The sequence below is a fragment of the Lepidochelys kempii genome, chromosome 19 (assembly GCF_965140265.1).
Source record: "Lepidochelys kempii isolate rLepKem1 chromosome 19, rLepKem1.hap2, whole genome shotgun sequence".
Taxonomy (NCBI): domain Eukaryota; kingdom Metazoa; phylum Chordata; order Testudines; family Cheloniidae; genus Lepidochelys; species Lepidochelys kempii.
The window spans coordinates 7,542,858-7,563,157 of NC_133274.1; the positions used below are offsets into that span (position 1 = coordinate 7,542,858).

Genomic DNA, 20,300 nt, shown 5'->3' on the forward strand with positions numbered 1-20,300 from the left:
TCACCTGGGCTGGAGGAGCCTGTTGCCTCTGGCCAGGCACCCAGGGCATCATGTGCCTCAGAGCACGGCACACAGATGCTTCCTGCAGCTGCGTTGGGAATGGAAGACCCCCCTCCTCTCTTACACCTCCTAGCAAAAGAACTATCTTCTACAGCATCTGGAGTGAAAGCGTTGGCTACCACAGTGACGGACACAGAAAGGCCTCCTATCACAGTTCTTGTGGCGGAAGGGGCTCCTGCTGTAACAGATGGATTAGTTCCAGATAATGAGGTATTTGTTACTCAGTTACTTACACAGGGTGTGTCAGACAGGAAATCCCTTCGTTTATGGGGGTGGGGAGAAGTCCTGACTCCTACCTAGCTGACAGTTTGCTCACACTTTTTGTGGGGTACAGACTGCACTGATTGTCCCCTCTGTCATATCAGTTTTCTGTATTGTAAACCTTGAGGTAGGTCTTTTCCCAATTAAAAAGAGTTCAATTTTGTAGGCCAATGCTTTGGGGGTGGGAAATATGTATCTTTTGCAAGCATGGGAGGTAAACTATGACAATTGTTAGATTATGAACATTCTTTCCCTAAACTTTTCAAGTGACTTACTTATTCAAATACATTATGCTTACTCAAAAGTAAATTAGAGATTGCTACGGGAAGATTTTTCTTGCTGGAGTTAGATGCACCATTTCAAATACAAAATTCTGTTACTAAAGAGAATTTGTAAAGCAAATGGAGTGAAAACAATGCATACATGTTATACAATAGGCGCTCATTTAAGGTTTTCTTAAATGATAAAGAGGGGCAAAGAGGTTCTGAAATATCAGGAGAAAAATAAGTGTAATTCTTTTCAGTATTTTACTAACAACATTTGTATTAAGAAAATTTTAAAAATGCTATAAAGAGTATCAGGTTTTTTTTAATGCATGGTATTCCCATATCTGAACCCTAATTGATCAGCCATGTAGGTTAGAAGAACAAGCATTGGGAAGACATTACCAATTGCCCAGCCCATAAACCTGATTCAGCGGCAATTCTTCATCCTTTGCACTATGCCACCCATTTAAAAACCCCACAGCCACCTCAGCATCAGAGAACTGCTTTGAAATGGAGGGGAACCCAAGGAGAGGGCAATCAGTTTATACTGAGTTTTTGCTTCAAGTGCAGCCTTCACTGCCAAACCAAGTTCCAGTCAGTAAATTAGGAAAGAAAGAGAGACATCAAGGTACTGACTTCATGTGGCTATTATCTGGGATTTACTGCTTCAGTTTCATTGTTGCTTCTCCATTGGGACTGTATTTTACGTTAAATGTTCCTAGTTATTAACCCTTTGGAACCAGTGATGCCTCGAGCCATTGATAGATTTAGGTTTGCATCAGGAAAATGCCCTGTACCTTGAGTATCTTAGCATTAACCAGCTGAGTTATGGCTAAAGTACCAAGGGCGTGAAGCAAAAAAGTACTCCCAATATTGTAACACGTATCCTCATATGTTCCCTTTGAAATGTTTGTTCCGAGGGAGTGCTGGCACTCCTACAGGAAATCACCAAATAATGCCTGTTTTTGTGTTCGGCAATAAAAGGGTTAAGAAGTGGAGTGAGATCACAGGATGCAGTCATCCATGATAGGAACAAAGTAGAATTTAAAGAGAGTCATTGGAAAGTGGCTCTCAAAATGAGAGGGACGTACCTGAACAGATCCAGGGCCTTTAGTCGAGAATGTCAGTCCATGCAGTTAACCAAATACAGCTTCTCAGAAACTTCACTCATCATGTTTTTCTATGTAAAAGATAGATTGCACATTAAATATTTGTTTCAAATTTGAGTCCCAGTGAAGCTTAATAAATTAAAACATTGGAATCTTGTGTATGCATATTGGCTTTGAAGAATAAATGTGTTAGAAGTATTCGCTCTTAATGCGATTATGCATGTGATTGCGTTTTAAATGATCCTCATGAAATGGGCTTTGGTTTCTGGATTGTGTGTACACACCTTGCAGTTATTCATTGCTGGGTGTCAGGAGCTGTGCATTTGGATCCTGGAAAAAAAAATCTTTTAAAGCTTCTAGTTACCAAAAAAAAAAAAAAAAGCCAGTTTTATATTAAAGGCTTAGGTCAGAGTACACTGGCAGAGGCACAGTGCTCCAGTCAAATGTTTGCATGCCTGACTTATCAGTCTGATCCTTTCATGTAAGGCAGCCAGCTCCATATAAGAGCAGTAACAGAAGTGTTTGGAGAATTAGCTATTTCATGTCACCATCACTTCTTATAACCATAGAATAATTCTGCACGAGCGTATAGCTCTGGACTGTGTCTTCCAGCACTCTTGAGTTAATATTCCTGGCATAGTCCCACGATGTAGACAAGCTGCTGAACTTCAGTTGGGGAGGAAAAGATTTTTCTTTGAAAATGTGGCAAAGCAACAGAAGGCAGGCTGTCTTTATAGGCAGCGTGTCACTGACTTTCTTCCCTTCGGAGATAAAGCAATTGTCTGATACCAGAGACCTTTTCCAAACCTTCCTCGAGTGCTTGCTTCTCAGGAGTTTTTGACACAAGTCTATCTGAAATGGAATGTTTAGACGTTGTCAATATCCATATCCTTGGGTACATGGTGTTTTTTTTCAAGCATACTTGAAAAAGAAAGAGGTTGTCTGCATTTATCTCCTGTTCCCTTCTGAGGAAGATGGTTGTGAGTACAGAGAGAGCACTGTAATCTTCCCTGTTCTTCTGTTTGTCAGCGTTTGACCTATGATCTGTTCTAGCTAGCAGCCCAAGGCCCTGTTTGAACAATGTATCCATCCCTGTTTTGGATTGTATTATTCATTATGATGAAGCAGAGCTGGTCCTACCTCTCGAATTTTGCTCAGAATTTGCCTTTCATGTTCCAGCATTTCCTGCACAGTGTGGCCTTGGTTGGCTGCCTTGTCTCATTGAGACTGAATGACACTATTGTGGAGGAAAGGAAATGAATACAGACTGCTAGGGTCTGGCTTATCATCAGCTAATTACAGGAGATTTGAGTCTTTGATAAGGGCACTTATCTCCTTGAAAAACGGGATTTTCCCTGCTGTTCTTCCTCCCAACGGCAAGGTTCCTTCCTTCAGTTCCAAAACCCCTTTTTTGGTTGGAATGCTTTCCCCACAGGACTTGCAGACTAGGATTCTGCCAAATACATGGGATGATCTCAGATAAACAGCTAACACATTAATCGTCCATTGCCTTTCTCTTGTTCCCTTGGTCTTTACAAATACAGTATGCTTCCCAGTGTCTAAAGTTTCGATCGTTTGACAAAACTCATATAGTGTAGAGCCCATCCCAATTCAACGCTGCCATGATAAGATTTGCTTTGATTTCTGTTATTGAGCATCTGACTGCGTCTTGGTATAAGTCACATAAGTGACTGGGTCTTGGCTATCTAGGTGGGGCTTCTCCATGGGATTTACAGATTTAAAAGACTATATGGCTGCGTCTGAGACATAATCTATGCCTGAGACCTGTAGATACTTGAAGTGCTCGTCATTGGAGATTTTTAAGAGCAGGTTAGACAAACAGCTGTCAGGGATGGTCTAGATCAGGGGTTTCAAACACGCGGCCTACAGGGTTATTTTCTGCAGCCCACCAGCTCCCCGCGGCCACCCCAGCATTTATCTAGAGCAGCTCTGGCCCGGTGCGCACCGGGGGCAGGGCAGGCTCCCTCCCTGCCTGCCTGCCCCGCCCTCGCGCCGTTCCTGCCGCTTCCCGGAGGGAAGATTTCAGGGAAGGGGTTGGAATGGGGGAAGGGATGGGAAGAAGTGGGGCAGGGCCTCCCGGAAGGGGTGGGGCTGGGGCAGCGGGGGTGTGGGTGGTCAGTGGTGCGGCCCTCGGGCCAATGTACTAGTCCTCATGTGGCCCTCGTGGTCATTTGAGTTTGAGACCCCTGGTCTAGATAATACTTAGTCCTGCCATGAGTGCAGGGGACTAGACTAGATGGCCTCTCGAGGTCCCTTCCAGTCCTATGATTCTATGATTATACTGGATATGGGCAGATGAAAGATTTAAACAAACTAACAAACAAACCTCCTTTAAAAAAAATAAGTAACTGCACCAGAAGAAGCGAAAGGAAAATGTTCTGCTTGCTCTCTGGAGAAGGTTGGGAACTGTAGTCTAAAGTGTATCCATTAGCAGATGAGGCGGTGCTGCGTAAGGGAACTGAAGGTTATAAATCAATTCCCCTTTCTTGTTCAGATGTTTCAGAAGGAGCAAGTGGATCCCATTCAGGTAAAACTGCAACAAGTAAACGGACTGGGTCAGGGACTCATCCAGAGTGCAGGAAAAAATTGCGACGTACAGGGATTGGAACATGACATGGAGGAGATCAACGCCCGCTGGAACACTCTCAACAAAAAGGTAAGCACCTCTGGAGAGAGGAGCCTTCGTTGCTTGATGCAGTAAGCCATTGTCTTGGCTCAGGTGAGCCAGCTGACATAAAGGGAACAGCATCTAGAGTTGAAACAGAGCCATTGATTCTGTAACAGTGCCAAAGACCATGAGCAGTTGCTCTGTTGTCACCTAGTGTAACTTGAGGACGCTTTTCCTCTAGTGACGTGTGTATGTACAATGCAGGTGGCACAGAGAATCACACAGCTACAAGAGGCCCTGTTGCATTGTGGGAAGTTTCAGGACGCTTTGGAGCCATTGCTGAGCTGGTTGGTAGACACAGAGGAGCTCATCTCCAATCAGAAACCTCCCTCTGCTGAATACAAAGTGGTGAAAGCTCAGATCCAAGAGCAGAAGGTAAGTGACCTGGAGATAGTGAACGCCAAACCATATCCAGGAGGGAAGGATGTAGAGGCCACGAGCACAGTACGCTGCTCGTAGCCGAACAAGTGTGTCTCCTCCATCATTTTAAAAATATAAATGGTAACTGTGATTTCATGTAATTCTGCTAGTTTACGGCAGCCATTCCGCAGCTGTGGCTTTCTCACGTTCTGCCATTATACTGTATGGGTTCTGGTCTTGTTCCCCATGCCTGCCATCTTAACAGGCTAATAATGAGAGTTGTATGAAGGACAGGCAGATTGGCTCTCTAGCTCCAGTACTATTTTGCTGTCATACTGTCGTGAAATTCGCTGCCTGTTTCTTTTTCTTCAACAACAGCACATTTGTTTTTGCTCATGCTGACAACTATTTTATATCCGGATCAAATAGATTTTTTAGTGTATGGTTTCGGTTTTGGAATTTGAACAAAATAAAAAAACAGAGAAGAGGGTTGGCTAAACACAAATTGGTCTTTAGGTAGGGTGACCGGCTGCAGTCCCGATTTTGGGGGCTTTGTCTTATATAGGCGCCTATTACCCCGTATCCCCTGTCCCGATTTTTCACACTTGCTAGCTGGTCACCCTATCTTTAGGTAACACATACAGGTTATGAATAAGACTTGTTAACATATGGAACGTTCATAAATGTTAATAATGGTAAAACAAAGTTTAAAAAACCACAAAACTTCATCACGTACGGTGAGATTTTTTTTAATAGGAGATTCAAGCGAACGTTAAAACATAACGTTTACAGTTTGGGGAGCAAGTTTCAAGTTTCTCTGTTGAATCAAGTGTGTTGGATTTGTTGGAGGCATTTTTATGGTCTTTTGAGTTTGGGAGGGAAAAAAAATCTTGTTGTTGTTGATTTGCTCAGCTGGGTTTGGATGCAGCCCAGTGTTTATTAATAGTTTTCAGACACAATTAGAGGGTTGGTGTGTTTGGAGGCAGAAGTAGCTCTGCTGACTCAACTTGGTAACTTTTATCCCTCTTTGTTTTAATGTTTATGTAAAAGCTGCTCCAGCGTCTCTTGGATGATCGCAAGGCCACTGTCGAGATGATTCAGGCAGAGGGCGGAAGGATAGCGCAGTCGGCCGAGCCAACGGACCGAGAGAAGATTGTTTGCCAGCTGGAGAGTCTTGAAAATAGATGGGCAGGACTGCTTGGCAAGGCAGCAGCCAGGTAAGGAAGAAAAGTGGGAAAGAAGTGACTTCATTTTGTCTCAGCTTTGAAAGCGGAGAAATTCCTCTGTGCCCAGCATGAAACATGTTCTTTCCACCAATGTATCTGGTAGAATATGCTGCCTGTTTAAGGGTGGAGGACAAGCATGAAACATATTGTCACTGGAAAGCTTCTGAATTTCTTTTCTGCTCTAGACTAGATGATCACAGTGGTCCCTTCCAGCCTTAGAATCTGTATTTTGCTGGGATAGCCTACTTCATTGTAAAGTCATGTAAAAGGCCCAGAGTTTGCCTTAAACTGCTTATCAGTCTGGCAATGATCTGTTTCCTCGTCTTATTGACACATTGGCAAAGTGTAGTGGCAATTTCTCCCATGTCCATTAATGATCAGTATTTTGGAATTGTTTACAGAGCTCGCTGTCCTGGGTACTTTAGACTAAGACCAGTTTGTTATTGTTTGTTTGTATTACACTCTACACTTACAAGCTGCTTTCTGACTGACGGAAGCATTTGTGCATGTGTTTTTAAACTGTTTTCAGTGTACGTTGGTTGGCCATCCAGCAGTCAGCTAATCAGATCTTTAGAATAGTTCTTGCTAGTACAGCACTTTGGGTTTGCAGCCAGTGTTAATCCACTGGCCACTGTCGTGGGCTGTTTGTAATCATCAGATAGCAACGCTTGGGAAGTTCAGTGAGATTCCTTTACGGGACTATCCTGGAAACAGCAAGTGTCAACCAGAAAACACGCCAAACTAAAATGTGCATTGGGAGGGTGAAACAGATGGCACAGTTTTATAGTGCCGTGGAGATGCTTAAATGAAATTAATTCTCTTCGCGGTGCGGGTTTATTTTTATTCCTCCTAGTTTGACTTTCAGCTCCAGAGAACTGTTTGCACCTTTCTGCTGCACAAATTTCATTTACAAGATGCAGTTTGCTGCATGGTCTAGTTTAGTATAATGATGTGTCGAGCCACCCATAAGGGCCAACCTCAGTTTACAGTATTTGAAATTCCAGTTGAATCAATAGGCCGCGGTCTCAAGGACTGTCAATCTGGAACCTTTCACCAGCACCTTACAAGCCTGACATTTAAGGATTCTAGCAATACCCCTTGTCATTTCGGGAGATTCCTATGACAGTGCTGTTGATGGCAGAAAAGCTAATTGTGTAGAACGGAAGCCTTTTTTATTGACTTCAGTGGGAGTTGTCTTGGCCCCTTACACAACATCAGTGAAAAGGGCCTTGTTCTGCAGTTGCTAGGGAACGTGTGTGTTTCCATTTCCGGTTTGCCTGACAAAATGTTACACCTGGACTGAAGAGAGGTGTTTCTCTTCCTTGCACTCAGACCTCTAGTCACTGCAGCATGTTAAAAGCTTCATAGTGCAATAAAATCTTTATGGTTAAGGTGGCACTCAAACATTAAGTTGCTTAACTTTCCTGATTTTTTTTTTTAACAAAAGACCTAACGCCTAATTAGCAGCTTTGTGGTTATCTTGATGTAGGCAAAAACAACTGGAAGATATCCTGGTTCTGGCTAAACAATTCCATGAGACCACTGAGCCTATTTCAGACTGGCTATCTTTGACGGAGAAAAAACTGTCAAATTCTGAGCCCATTGGTACTCAGACAGCTAAAATCCAGCAGCAGATCACCCGTCACAAGGTAGGAAATGGTCCCCAAGCAAACACAAAACTGTTGATGGAAGACGTCGGCCATTGTTACACATAGATGTGCAGAAAGCTGTCTGCATGGTGATGGGGGCAGCTGTTACAGGCTTTTGAAATAGAGAACTTGAGAAATCACAACATGGGTGGCCCATTGTTTGCTTCTGGCCATAATGTAACTGTTGTGTCTTTTACTCTTTGCAACCAACTTAAACCTTTTATTTGTTATTGTTTCTGCCCTTCTTGGTGGGTTTTGTCTTTACTTTGTTTGATCATGAATTAAATTCATTCTTTTAGTTTTTTTCCCCCATTTTATTCCATTTTCAGTCATTTGTGTCTGTTGTCCATTTTGTCACCCTGGATTTTCAGGCACTAGAGGAAGACATAGAGAGTCGCGCGGCTGACGTGAATCAGGCAGTCAGTCTTGGGCAGTCTCTCACCTCCCTGAGTTGCGTAGCTGAACAGGGCTTGCTGGCAGAGAAGCTAGACTCGCTGCAGGCCCGGTACAGCGAGATTCAAGATCGGTGCTGCCGGAAGGCAGCCCTGCTTGATCAGGCGTTGTCCAACGCTAGGCTCTTTGGGGAGGATGAGGTGGAAGTGCTCAACTGGCTGGCCGAGGTTGAGGACAAGCTCAGCTTGGTATTCGTAAAGGATTATAAACGGGACGTCCTGCAAAAGCAGCATGCCGACCAGCTGGTATTGCCATTTTCCATTTTTTCATATTTATTTGTTTGTTTATTTATTTATTTAGCTATAGAGCAACTGTTTTGATCCATTTTTGTTTGTTTGACTCTAATTTTAACCAACATCAAAACAAGCCTCTCTTTTCTCAAGTTGGATAAAATAAACTTATTTCATTTATTAAAAACAACTCTCCTCCCCTCAAATCCCTCCTACCCACCCCCTCCCCCCCCCAAAAAATAAAAAGGGTGTCCTGGTGTCCCATAGACTGTAAATTATTCAGACGTTTTGCATCCAACTCCTGGGCTAAATAAACAAGACCTGCCAGGACTTTTCTTTAGAGCTTCCAGTCTTTCTCCCTGCAATAAGTGAATTTAAAGAGCATGGGAATGTGCCATAGTCCAGCATTGAACACCTCTTCTGAGAGGCAAGGTCTGTTTCCGCTCATTCATAGGCTCTGTAGTGTAGACATAGGCCATATCAGCATAACCCTCCAGTGTAGATGTAGCATATGCTGACAGGGTTTTGTCTGCCAGTGTAGTAACACCATCTCCCCGAATTACATTACCTATGCTGACAGAAGCACTCGTCTGTTGGCATAGCTGCGTCTACACTAGGGGGTTTATCAGGCATAGCTATGTTGCTAGGGGGGTGTGGTTTTTTTCCCAGACTCCTGGCCAACATACCTAGGCCAGTATAAGTTTTTAAGCATATGCCAGTCTTTGCACAGTAAATTTAGTCTTTGGTTAATTTCTAATACAAGAGTGGATGCTTCATGAATACAGATCCAAAGGTGGAGGGTGGTAAAGAACTGTGCTTAGCCCTGAGTTACAAGACCTTAAGCCTGTCAGGGAAGTGTAGTGGTGGGGGAGCAGGAAGGACATGCAACCTACCTGGTTCTGATCCATGGGGAATACAGAGAAAGAGAAAGTTATGCTTTCCCTGGGGTCCGTCTCCTCTCTCTCCTGCACTCGGTCACCTGCGCAGCTGAAGGGCCTCTTCTTGGAGAGGGTAACTGCTGTTGGTTCTTTCCATTCAGGCCCTGAACGAGGAGATCGTGAACAGAAAGAAGAATGTGGACCAAGCCATTAAAAACGGGCAAGCACTTCTGAAACAAACCACAGGTACCGGAAGAGATGAACAGACTGCAACGCCTGGTCTGATAAAGGCACTTCCCTGCAGCCAAGCTTTGGCCTACCTGAGAAGCCTGGTTGTTCTTGATTACAATAATTGGTTCAGAGTAGGCTGTTGATGTTGGCTTCTTTTAAGACGCTGCCGAGCCGGATGGTGTTCCACACACATTCATTCTGTGTGGTAGGCCATGAGTTAGTATTTAATATGTTTGTTATGGTGGTGCCTAAGGGTCAACCCACTGTGCTAGGCACTGAACAAACACAGAGCAGTAGACGTGCCCTCCCCTTGAACATGCCGACGGCTGTCGAGCAGAAGTTCCCGAATAGAGTTCTGGGTGGTTCACCTTTTGGTGATCTCCACAGACCTGGCTTGCAACCCAACACAGGCTCAACGCCTTCTTTCCAGCTGCTAAATCACATTAAAAGAGGCTAAAAATACACCAAGCATTTTCCTAATATTACTTTCTATGTAAGCCATTGCTGCAGTTGCCATGTGGATGTCATCCGTTCGTGAGTGGGAGGAGAGGTGGTGCTTAAGGCAGTCTGTTTACTAAGAGGTAGTCTGCATTATGAACAAATGTTCTAGAAAAGTTAATATAACAAAAAACCAGCTCCTCCGTTTCCTGTCCTCTCAGAAATGACTCCCTCTTTCTCAGAGGTGTCATGCGTTTGTCAAGAACAAAGTACTGGTAAGGTCAGGGTTTTATTGGAACCACAAGCAAAAAAGACTTTGTTGCAGGTTTCATTTCAATGGTGGGAAGAAGGAGGAATTTTCCCTGGCTGGAATGAAAATATCAGTTGCAAAATTAGCTCCATGGTTGTGAAAACGGCTTCTTGCTTACATTGACTTGATGAAAAGGGACTCTGAAAGTAGCCATTTAAATCAGAAAGCAGGAAAACAGGCTACTTTAAAAGAAAACCAACTTTGGACATGCATAACTAACTGTGTCTCCATCTCTCAGGGGAAGAGGTGTTGCTAATCCAGGAGAAGCTGGATGGCATCAAGACTCGTTACTCGGACATCACAGCCACTAGCTCTAAGGCTCTCAGGACGTTGGAGCAGGCTCGGCAGCTGGCCACCAAGTTCCAGTCCACGCATGAGGAACTGACCAGCTGGATGAGTGAGGTGGAGGAGGAGCTGATGTCCAGTGGGGGGCAGTCGCCTATTGGAGAGCAGATACCCCAATTCCAGCAGAGGCAGAAGGTCAGAACTTTTGAAATACTGAGCTCAATGTCAAAAGCTGGGAATGCACCAGAGCCAGAGAGCTTGCGCACTGCATTGAGAATGCACCGCAGAGGTGGTGCCTCATTGGCTTCTTCAAGCGACATATTGTTGCTATTATTCTCTTTGAGAGAGAATTTGCTCTTAAGAGTGCAACGCCTAGAAGCAGGGGGTAACGGAAGGGAAAATATCCGTTCGGTCCATGACGAGGGCTCGTCGGCACGACGGGAATACAAATAATAGCAATAATGTTTCGCTTTAAGAAGCCAATGAGGCACCATCCTTTTCCGGCTTATGGGAGGCTGCAGCTCAGAAATCTTAAAGATCAGTTAATACATTAAAATTATCTTAACAAAGCAGAAGGTAACACGCTGCCTGTAATCTCCTCACTTATAGCCTCTCTATCACCCACATCGGGCCCCCCCCATAGAAAATACAGCTGTCAAGTTCATCTTCCCTTCCCTCACTTTGACCCCATTGCTCTCCCTTTGAATCCTTCTGATTGACTGATTCCCCAGTGTTCACCCCATTAAATTCAAGCTACAAGTCCTTGCCTTCAGTGCCCTTCGCAGCTGCCCCTCCCTGCTCATCCACACTTGTCTCTTATCGTGTTGTCCCTGCCAGTTTCCCCCAAGGATGCCAGCCTTTCGCTGAAAACGCTCTTTCAAATTACTTGGACCCATCAAGACGTGCACCTAGCTAGTGCATGTATCTGCCTTCTTACGAATGCTACCTTATTCTCCTTTCCCCTGTGGGTTCAAACAGCACCTGGCAAACGGGCAGTCCTGCTAAACAATAACCTGGTGAACAGCTCCACTGGGGATCTTGTACCGGTGAAAAGAATGAAGGGAACTTGGCCGCAAGACCATTACGATTCAAATGTAGGAACAGCCTCTTGCCAACTCTGTATCGGGGATGTTAACTGAGATGTACTGTATATGCTCTCGCTCCGTGTCTTCCTCAGGAGCTTAAGAAGGAGGTTATGGAGCACAGGCTTGTTCTGGATACTGTAAATGAGGTGAGCCGCGCCCTCTTGGGACTGGTGCCTTGGCGAGCCCGTGAAGGGCTGGACAAACTCGTGTCAGATACCAACGAGCAGTACAAGATGGTCAGTGACACTGTCCGGCAGAGAGTGGAAGAGATAGATGCTGCTATACAAAGGTCACAACAGGTAACCTTATAGTCTCTTGTGGCTCACTCAGGAGGGGGTTTGGCGGGGGCTGCATGCCAGCTGATTCACCACGGCTTCCCTCTAAGTAGCAACGTAACTTGAGCTATAGACGTGAGAATTGCATGATGGGGAAGCACCAGCTAATGCTGAGAAATGAACAGATTTGGGAGTTTGTGTGGTAGAACTGGCGACAGAGTCTAGCTGGTTTCTGAACAGGCTGCCTTCATAATGGTTTTGGTGATAGTTCGGTGCCTCTTAGAGAAGTTCTGTTTTAACTTAGTGCTCCTGGCTTTTGGGTTGCGGCACGAGTGGATTGTGTCTAAAACTGATGGCGGGCGACTCTCAGGCCCAGAAATGTAATCCATAATTCTGACAGCCCGGGGATTTATTTCAGAATAAGAATCTTTCTAACACCTTATTCTTTGGGGACTGAGGACAGTGAGGAGCTAAACTCTTCGCCAGTAGCTTTGCGCCCAGGTAACACAAGCAGAACTCACCCAGACAAACCTGCGGTGTGAAAGAGCAGTCTCTTTCCCCGCGGACAGAAAGGGCATTTAAGGGGCTTGCTTCATTATACTCTGTAGCGCTAAACTTGCAAGTTGCCGTGCTGCTCTGTGCTTTAAAACCTGCTAAAGAAGCCAGTACCCTCTTCCAGGCAACGATGTGTTAATTATGTCACCTGATGGCAGCTGTTCGTCAAACACCCAGCGTGTAATGGACTATGCTGACCAACATTTTGGACTATGGTTAGCGAAGTTGGTCATGTCCGCTTTAAATCCTATGAGGATTCAGATATGTGTCTGTTTAGCTCTTTCCACTGTTGGCCTGTTTCAGAGGAGTCCTACGGATAAAACCCAGGGCTGTTTTTATTTCTCTTGCAGAAGTGGGTACTGTCTCTTTAAATGTTTGCTAAAAGAGGGGAAAATGTAGCTTGTGTTTCACTTTCACCGTGTAAAAAAGTGTGTGTTCTCTCCTGGGGTCTCCACAGAGCAAAAGCAGATAGCTGTTGAAAGGGATGGCGTCCCTTTAGGACAGCTGTCTGCTGCTGCATAGGTAGGTTTGGAAGGATTCGGTTTTTATTGGTAAATGTCAGAAAACTTCCATTTCACCCTACGCACAAACTGGTGAAGAATATTTCCATCCATGAGCATCAAAATTTAAGATAAGCAAAGGAAGAAAAAATCTGCTTAGGAATTTGTCAGAGGCAGATTTAAGGCTGTTTACTTTGTCTGTATTTGATGTTGACAGTTTGTGTTTTAAGTTTTAAATCTTTCACTTTATGCATCTCAGCTTCCACGGGTCATTACGTAATTATTGCCTGACCCTTTCCCCATAATTGCTTAAAAATAAACATAGATGTTATCCCTCAAAATGATTAAAAAAGTGAATTCTGCTAAGCCTCGTCCTAGGCATCTCTCTGTGGAAACGTTACCTCAGGATTGTTGAGCAATTATTGCCACATTACTCAGAGTAGAACTGCAATTGTTTTCAATTTTTGGGGGGAAGCTTTTTAAAAAAAACAACAACAACCTGGTAATTTTCCTCAAATCAAATGTGGGAATAAGACCTACTGGTGTGTGTTGGCGTTAAGGTTATGTTGTTTTTCCATGTCTTTCTTTGTACGTATGTGACTGCATCTCATTGTCTGGCTGTCTCTTCCTTGGGGTTGCTTTGTCCAGCATCAGGCCTGCTCGGTCTGTGCCTATTACCTTTGCTCGTGGCTGTGCATTTCTCTTTTTCCAGTTGTGAGTCCACCTTGCTGTTTGTAGTATGGAGATATGTATCTATGAGACCATTGTCCTTGCTTCAGAGGATGTCTCTCTCTCTGTGTGTGTCGCTGTTGCTGTCGTGTTGGTTTGTGCATCTGTGTAAATGCTGTCCTTGCTCTGTGTGTGTCGCTAACTTGTTGCGCTCGGTCTCCTCTCCCTATCCGCTAGTATGAGCAAGCTGCTGATGCAGAATTAGCCTGGGTTGCTGAGACCAAACGGAAATTGATGGCACTTGGTCCAATTCGTCTGGAGCAAGACCAGACAACAGCCCAGCTGCAGGTCCAAAAGGTACGTGCAATATGCGTGCACTACTTTTGCTCGTTGGGTGAAAGGATGGGCAAGACCTTACTCATTGTCTGCAGCAGCGGGGAGAAGAAAATTGCTCCTTGAATAGAGGTGGTGAGTGAAATGGAACAGCTAATTGGTATGTCAGGGTGATATTAATTCATTTGCCTGGAGTAGGGCAAATCATTGATCATGTAGGAGAGGAAGTTGGTAATTTATTAGCTAGGATTGAGCTGGGGGTGGCTGTGATGAGCTAGAGTAGGACGGGTGAAGCTCAGTCATGGGAGTGAGTCATTTGTGTGAAGGGATGGAGAGTTTATTGGTTAGGGTACAAGCACGATCTTTCTCTAGGGAGGCACGTTAGTTTTATAGAGCTGAGAATGGACCTATCCAGAGAATAGCAATTCAGCTGGGTTTTTAAGTAATAGAGTCACTGAGGTGGTCAGTTAAGAATGATCCCTCCAGGACAAGATATACCTGAATTTTCGAGATACCACAAGACCTGCAGGTTTAAAATGTGGCTGAATTAGACAGACAAACAACTCTTCGTATAAAGGTATCTAGCCCTCTAACTGCAGGCCTGCCAGCACTCCAGCTCCACTTTAGGCTAATTTCCAGTTGTTTAGACATCCATGTTTTTAGATGTCTTAGAAGCTATGATATTCCACACATTTTCTTCACGGGTTTATTAGCTTCCCTTGTCACCCACCTTAAATCGTATCTGTAATTAGTTTGTGTAGGTGTATGTAGCCCAGTTTCCATCCCCTTCCACTGGTTTGCTAGCAAACATTTTCTGACCTTAACACGGAATAGGTGTTTTTTTCCTTTTGCACGTTCTCGGATCTAGCTTAGCCTCAGGGAGTGATTTTCTGTGAAACAGTGATGTTCAGAGTCCAGATGGTATTGCATTAATAGCAGTTATTACTGGAATTGATACCATGTACTGTCAATTTTACATGGTCAGTCTGGTGCCAGCTCACACCCCTGAGCTGTGAGTTCAGAGTGTTTAGACATCTTAGTAACCACTTGGTTTTGGGTGCCCAACGTTAAAAATCATGGTTAGATCATGGTGGCTTCTAGGCTTCTGTCAACACACAAGTCAGTTTGAGGCTTCTAGCATAGACATAACCACCTGGGCAGTCTAAGTCTGAATGTCATGAAAAGCTGCAACGTTAATGCCATTAGAGAAGAGTGAACTTCAAATAGTGAGGCTACCTGTACATATTTTAGATCTGCATATCACTGACTGCTCTCTTCCGTGGAAAATCATCTTTGGTGTCCTTTTTTCCTTCCTGGTGGCCAAAATTGGGACAAAAATGTCCTGGATTTTGTATCGTTGTTAAGAGCTGAGCACTACAATACAATTGAGGCCAAACAAAGAGTGCAAAGGAAAAAAGACTTCATTGATAAATAAGCTAATAACAGCTGTCTCAGGTGTAGCTTGAAATAAAGAGTTTTGTATCCTTTCCCAGACTTGACAGCAATAGAAATAGAAAGTCTCATCGGCTTTTGCAAAAAAAGGAAAGAAAAAAGAATCCGTGTTATCATAAAGAGAGGACTGTCACATGTGATGTTAAATTGAGCTCAGCTTGGCTTTCCGCTGTTGTGGGTCTATTGTTAATCATATGGCCCTTCGGAATATAAATTATAGTTGTCCAACAGCACCTTTCATCAACAGTCTTGTCTCAGAGTGCTTTACTTGTATGAAATGTAATTCAGCCTCACAACACCCCTGTGAAGTGGGTCAGTGGTCGTATCTCATGGCAGGTGGGGAAACTGAGGGACAGAGCTAGGAAAGTGACTTGCCTAAAGTCACACTCAAATTAGTGGCAGAACTTGGAATAGTTCCCTGACTCTTCTGTCGGGTGCAAAGGTCAGCCTATTGCGATGGGTTCTATCGCCCCCCTGGAGTTTCTGTGTAAGGTGTGAGGCGCGGCTGGGTTCATGGGCAGTAAAAATGAACTTGATGCTCCAAGTCTGAACCAGTCTTTAATTTCACTTGGCTTTTTCCAGGCTTCTGAAAGAGATGTTAATTTATTAAGAGTGAAATTCCAAAACACAGTTGAGAAGAAAACGCAGTAATCTGCAGGTGAAGTCAGATTACGAGGATGTCATGGGATATTTGATTGAGTGTTTACAGTCTCTGATTTACTCGACCACCTGGTGGTCATTTTCACCAGTCATCTGGCCACTTTGGCAGAGTTTCTGAACTCCATTCCCCCCCAGTACAAGCACTGTGGGAAGACAAGAAGCTTTGTGGCTTGGAGATCATTCTGAACATTTCCTTCCTACAGGCTTTCTCCATAGACATCATTCGACACAAAGATTCTATGGATGAGCTGTTCAGCCAGCGTAATGAGATCTTTGGAACATGTGGAGAAGAACAGAAAGCTATGTTACAGGTAAATCCATGTCTTTGATACATGTAGACCTCATGAGAGAGTCTTACACAGCAGAGCTCCTCCTGGCAAGTAATGGATTAAATACGGGAGGGAGAAAAGTAGAGTGCACATTTCCTGCATCTGTCTGTTTCCTTGTATCTTTCTCCTCGATTTAAAATTATTCCATCTCTAATTGTGCCAAACAACAATACCCACGGGGGTCGTTTCCCATTTATTAATTTTCTAGTTTTGTTGCAGTGTTTATAAAGGCAAAATTGTAGGGATCTCAGATACCATTTTGGTTGGCGTTACAGTGTGCAGACGTGGGACTCCATCGTTTCCGTTCACGGCATGCGGCCGGCTCGTTTTCTCTGCCCTTGCATCTGTCACCAACTCCACACCCTCCTCCTATTCCCTCTAGGAGAAAACGGAGTCTCTTGTGGAGCAGTACGATGCTGTTAGCCAACTCAACTCCGAGCGCTACGCATGCTTAGAGCGCGCGCAGGCCTTGGTGAGCCAGTTCTGGGAGACGTATGAAGAGCTCAACCCGTGGACTGAAGAAATACAGGTGCTTCTAGCACAGTTACCCCCTCCAGCTATTGATCATGAGCAGCTCAAACAGCAGCAAGAGGACATGAGGGTAAGGGGGAGAGGTTTTTGTTTGTATCATTTACACCAGGTAGAACTGATTCCGCCCTCTGTATAAAATGGAGGCTTCAAGGTAAAAGGGCCGATGAATAAGGCTACGATTTTGTGATGGGTATTTTAAGTCCCGGACAGGTCGTGGGCAATAACCAAACATTCACGGAAGCCAGTGACCTGTCCCTGACTTATTAAAAATAACTATGACGAAATGGAGAGAGAGAGGCGGGTACAGCACCCAGTGCTGCTGCAGGCTCCAGGGTTCCCCCCACCCACAGTGGCTGAGAGAACGGGGTCCCCCCCTGCCGCCGGCAGCAGCTTGGAGCTGCAGGGTCACCTGTGCTGGCTGGGAGCTGCGGGGTCCACCTGCCACAGCAGCTGGTGGGGGCACCCCTGCTGGCAGCAGCTGGGAGCTGCAGGGGTCCCCGCTCCTGCAGTGGCTGGGAGTTGCAGGTAGGCTCCTCCAGCTGACAGCTCCAACTCCACTGCATTGGGGCTGAAGCGAAAACGTCATGGAGGTCTCTGGAAGTCACAGATTCTGTGAATTCCATGGCCTCCGTAACAAAACCTTAGCCTTACCCACGAGTGTAGTTTGCAGACCAGTAGGTGGCAGGCAACTCTCTAAGCGCTCCACTTTTTGGAGTTTCCACCTGTCTGTCACAATGACATCTGTAGAAATCTAATCCAGCTCAGGTGTCACACCCCTAAGAGTTTGTATTTTAAATAGAAATTTTGATTGTAAACCCATGGGAGATGGATCGTCTATGTATTTGTCCTCTGGGTGTGATGATGCCATAGGGTGTGTGTGCGTTCTGCTTAAAAGAACAGATGGGCAAAGAAAGAGCAGCTCTTTATCAGAGTTATCACCTGGAGGGTGTGGGAATATCAGCTTCTTGGGGCAGGGGGTTGAAGGTGGGGAAATACTGCTGAGGTCAGTGGGGAAGCCTTCCCGTAGCAGGCTGGACAAAGATCAAGCATAATGGCTGACTATAATGGGGATTGGCATGTTAGAAATACCCAGGCACCATGTAGCTGACCCATGCTGGGCCAAGAGATGCCCAGGAAATCGATGGCGTGAAGTAAATATGCTGTGAATTTGAATACACATCTATTTTTTCCATCCTATAGCAACTAAGAGAGTCTATAGCTGAACATAAGCCTCATATTGACAAGCTGCTGAAAATTGGACCGCAGCTGAAGGAGCTCAACCTTGAGGAAGGGGCGATGGTACAGGAGAAATATTTGACCACAGAGGCCATGTATGCCAGAATCAAAGAGGAGGTGCGCCAGCGAGCTCTGGCACTAGATGAGGCTGTTTCACAATCCACTCAGGTACGTTTCTCCTTGCGCACAAAGAAGCTGCAGTTTTGTATTCGTGTTTATCACAGCTCCCTGGGGAAGGCAGGCTCTGAAGTTTACTTCTGTACCGTTGCTTACAACTAAATGCCCATTACTGTTCAGATCTGTTCTAGGAAGCCATTTGCTGGCAGGCTGGTGCGTGGTGGGTTGATCTGCATAGTGCTTGCCTGTCCAGGGGCGTCTGGGAAGGCTGGTGCTGATAGATTTGCAAAAGCTGTACAGAAAGAGATTGAATCCTGATGTAAACAGGGTAATAAATGTTTACAGACTTAATAATGTTCCTCATTAAAAGGGCTTTTTGGCATCTGCCCATGATGGATGGGTCTGGCAAGACTGTGAGTAGCGCTTAGAGAACTGGATCTTGTTCCTGATAAGCAGGAAACTACTGTACGTATAATGAACAACTACAAGATCATTTACATAGGAGAGGTAATCATCTTCCCTTGTATATAGGCTCTGTGGAGGAGTCCTAAAAGGGAAGAACTATGTGAAGGGAAGGGCAGAGATTGTACAAATTGAAGTGAAGAAAGGATGTGAAGAACTTTCGTTGCATGCAACGGGGATTAGTGTTTGTAGCTATGTTTCACTTCAGCTAATATTTACTGTAGCAGTTTTGTCGTCACGTCTGGGTTATTTATTCCTGCGTTGTTTAGTCACTTCTCTTGGTTTGCACTTGTATTAACTCCAAGTTTTTCCCCCCCCACACACACACTCCTTCCGTCTCATCTCTCACTCACATTGTGGAATGTGTTATCTTTGTGTGTTGCTGCCTGTTCCTGTCTTCCCGTCCCATTTCATTGTTGTGTTGACTGCGCCCCACCATTGCAGATCTCAGAGGTAAGCCTCACCACGTTCGCTGTTCGTTTACATTATCATTCTTTGGGCTAGATGAGTCTTAATTCATTTGATATCCAGATTCCTACTGTATTATATCTCTCTATGCAGTTCAATGGAACCTGCTAAGAACAAACTCAGACACAGGGAAATTCCATTTCGGTTGAAGAATTAAAGTCCTTAACTCTTTCGTTTTATTGCAATGTGCAAATTGAAGTTCCACTTTGGTAGTGAGCTTCTGCTTAGAAATTCAAGTGTTCCATAGGGGAAAAAAACATTTTACTGCTATAAAAGAGATCTACGCTGAAGCATATTCTGCCTTAGCGGGAGGGACTGGTTGGTTCACCCAAGTTTGTTAGTTTTAAGACAGTCTAGTGACGATAGAGTTTGCACCTAGGACCTATTTCCTTCTTTTTCGCTGCCGTTATAATGTGAAACTCAGTGGAAACAAGAGGCTCTCCTATTGTGCGAGTAGCAGGTCCAGTTCCATGAGCAGACATCTAGTTAGAATAACTTTCCCTTATTGCCCTTCATTCTGTCTTGTAAATACTAGATTATCTTTAACGCTAACTTTAACAATGCCAAATCTCCTTCCTTTATCAGTAAGATCAGCCAAAGCAACAGCAGAAACCTGAAGCCAAAGCAACACAGCGTCCCATTCTCTCTTCTTTCCTATACACACATGCTTTCCTCCCGGTGGTTGCAGTCGGGTTGGGAGTTGAGGTGGTTTCTATGCCAGGCTCCCCTGAGCTGAGGCCCCTGCGTCGCCAAACACATGCAGGTTACGGCTAATGTGCTGGCACATGGGTCAGGACTAGTGTGACTGAGTTTTCCTATGCCCATCCTGTAGCACTGCCCTTTGGAGAGAAGGGGATGTCAATCAGACTTGAATTCTGTGGGTTTGGGTACAATAACAAGCTGCTGCTGCATTTGGTTCACGGTTTCCTGTGCTCTCTCTGTAGGCTTAGCTAACTGCAATCTGGTTTAACTCCTGCAGCCGCTGCAGAATGCAGTTGTTAGTGACAAAACCAGTGACAGACATCAAATTGGAGGCTGCAGGTGTAATGGGCATTCTAGGGAAGATGAATTCTCTTTGAGAAAAGAGAGCAGTTTGCATGCTCTGAACATTATGCCGCATACATTGGAGTAATTTAGTACTGTACAGTCCTCTAACCTGCCTGATGGACTTGCCTTTGTTCAG

The 20,300-nt window shown here is 44.7% G+C and overlaps 1 protein-coding gene across 9 annotated transcripts in view; it reads left to right on the forward strand.

The window, feature by feature from the left end:
* The window catches only part of MACF1 (microtubule actin crosslinking factor 1), a 257,757-nt gene that overhangs the window by 204,596 nt on the left and 32,861 nt on the right, over positions 1-20,300 (forward strand). For 5 of the 9 annotated variants that reach the window (XM_073317698.1, XM_073317699.1, XM_073317696.1 and 2 more), the window contains 12 exons: positions 4,212-4,373; positions 4,590-4,760; positions 5,796-5,962; positions 7,461-7,620; positions 7,992-8,318; positions 9,343-9,427; positions 10,399-10,640; positions 11,623-11,829; positions 13,767-13,886; positions 16,178-16,285; positions 16,686-16,904; positions 18,035-18,238. In XM_073317698.1, the coding sequence (XP_073173799.1) occupies positions 4,212-4,373; positions 4,590-4,760; positions 5,796-5,962; positions 7,461-7,620; positions 7,992-8,318; positions 9,343-9,427; positions 10,399-10,640; positions 11,623-11,829; positions 13,767-13,886; positions 16,178-16,285; positions 16,686-16,904; positions 18,035-18,238 (2,172 nt within the window). Of the gene's footprint in view, positions 1-4,211; positions 4,374-4,589; positions 4,761-5,795; positions 5,963-7,460; positions 7,621-7,949; positions 8,319-9,342; positions 9,428-10,398; positions 10,641-11,622; positions 11,830-13,766; positions 13,887-16,177; positions 16,286-16,685; positions 16,905-18,034; positions 18,239-20,300 lie in introns of all 9 variants that reach the window. The other 4 variants (XM_073317697.1, XM_073317692.1, XM_073317700.1 and 1 more) reach the window with 2 other exon arrangements.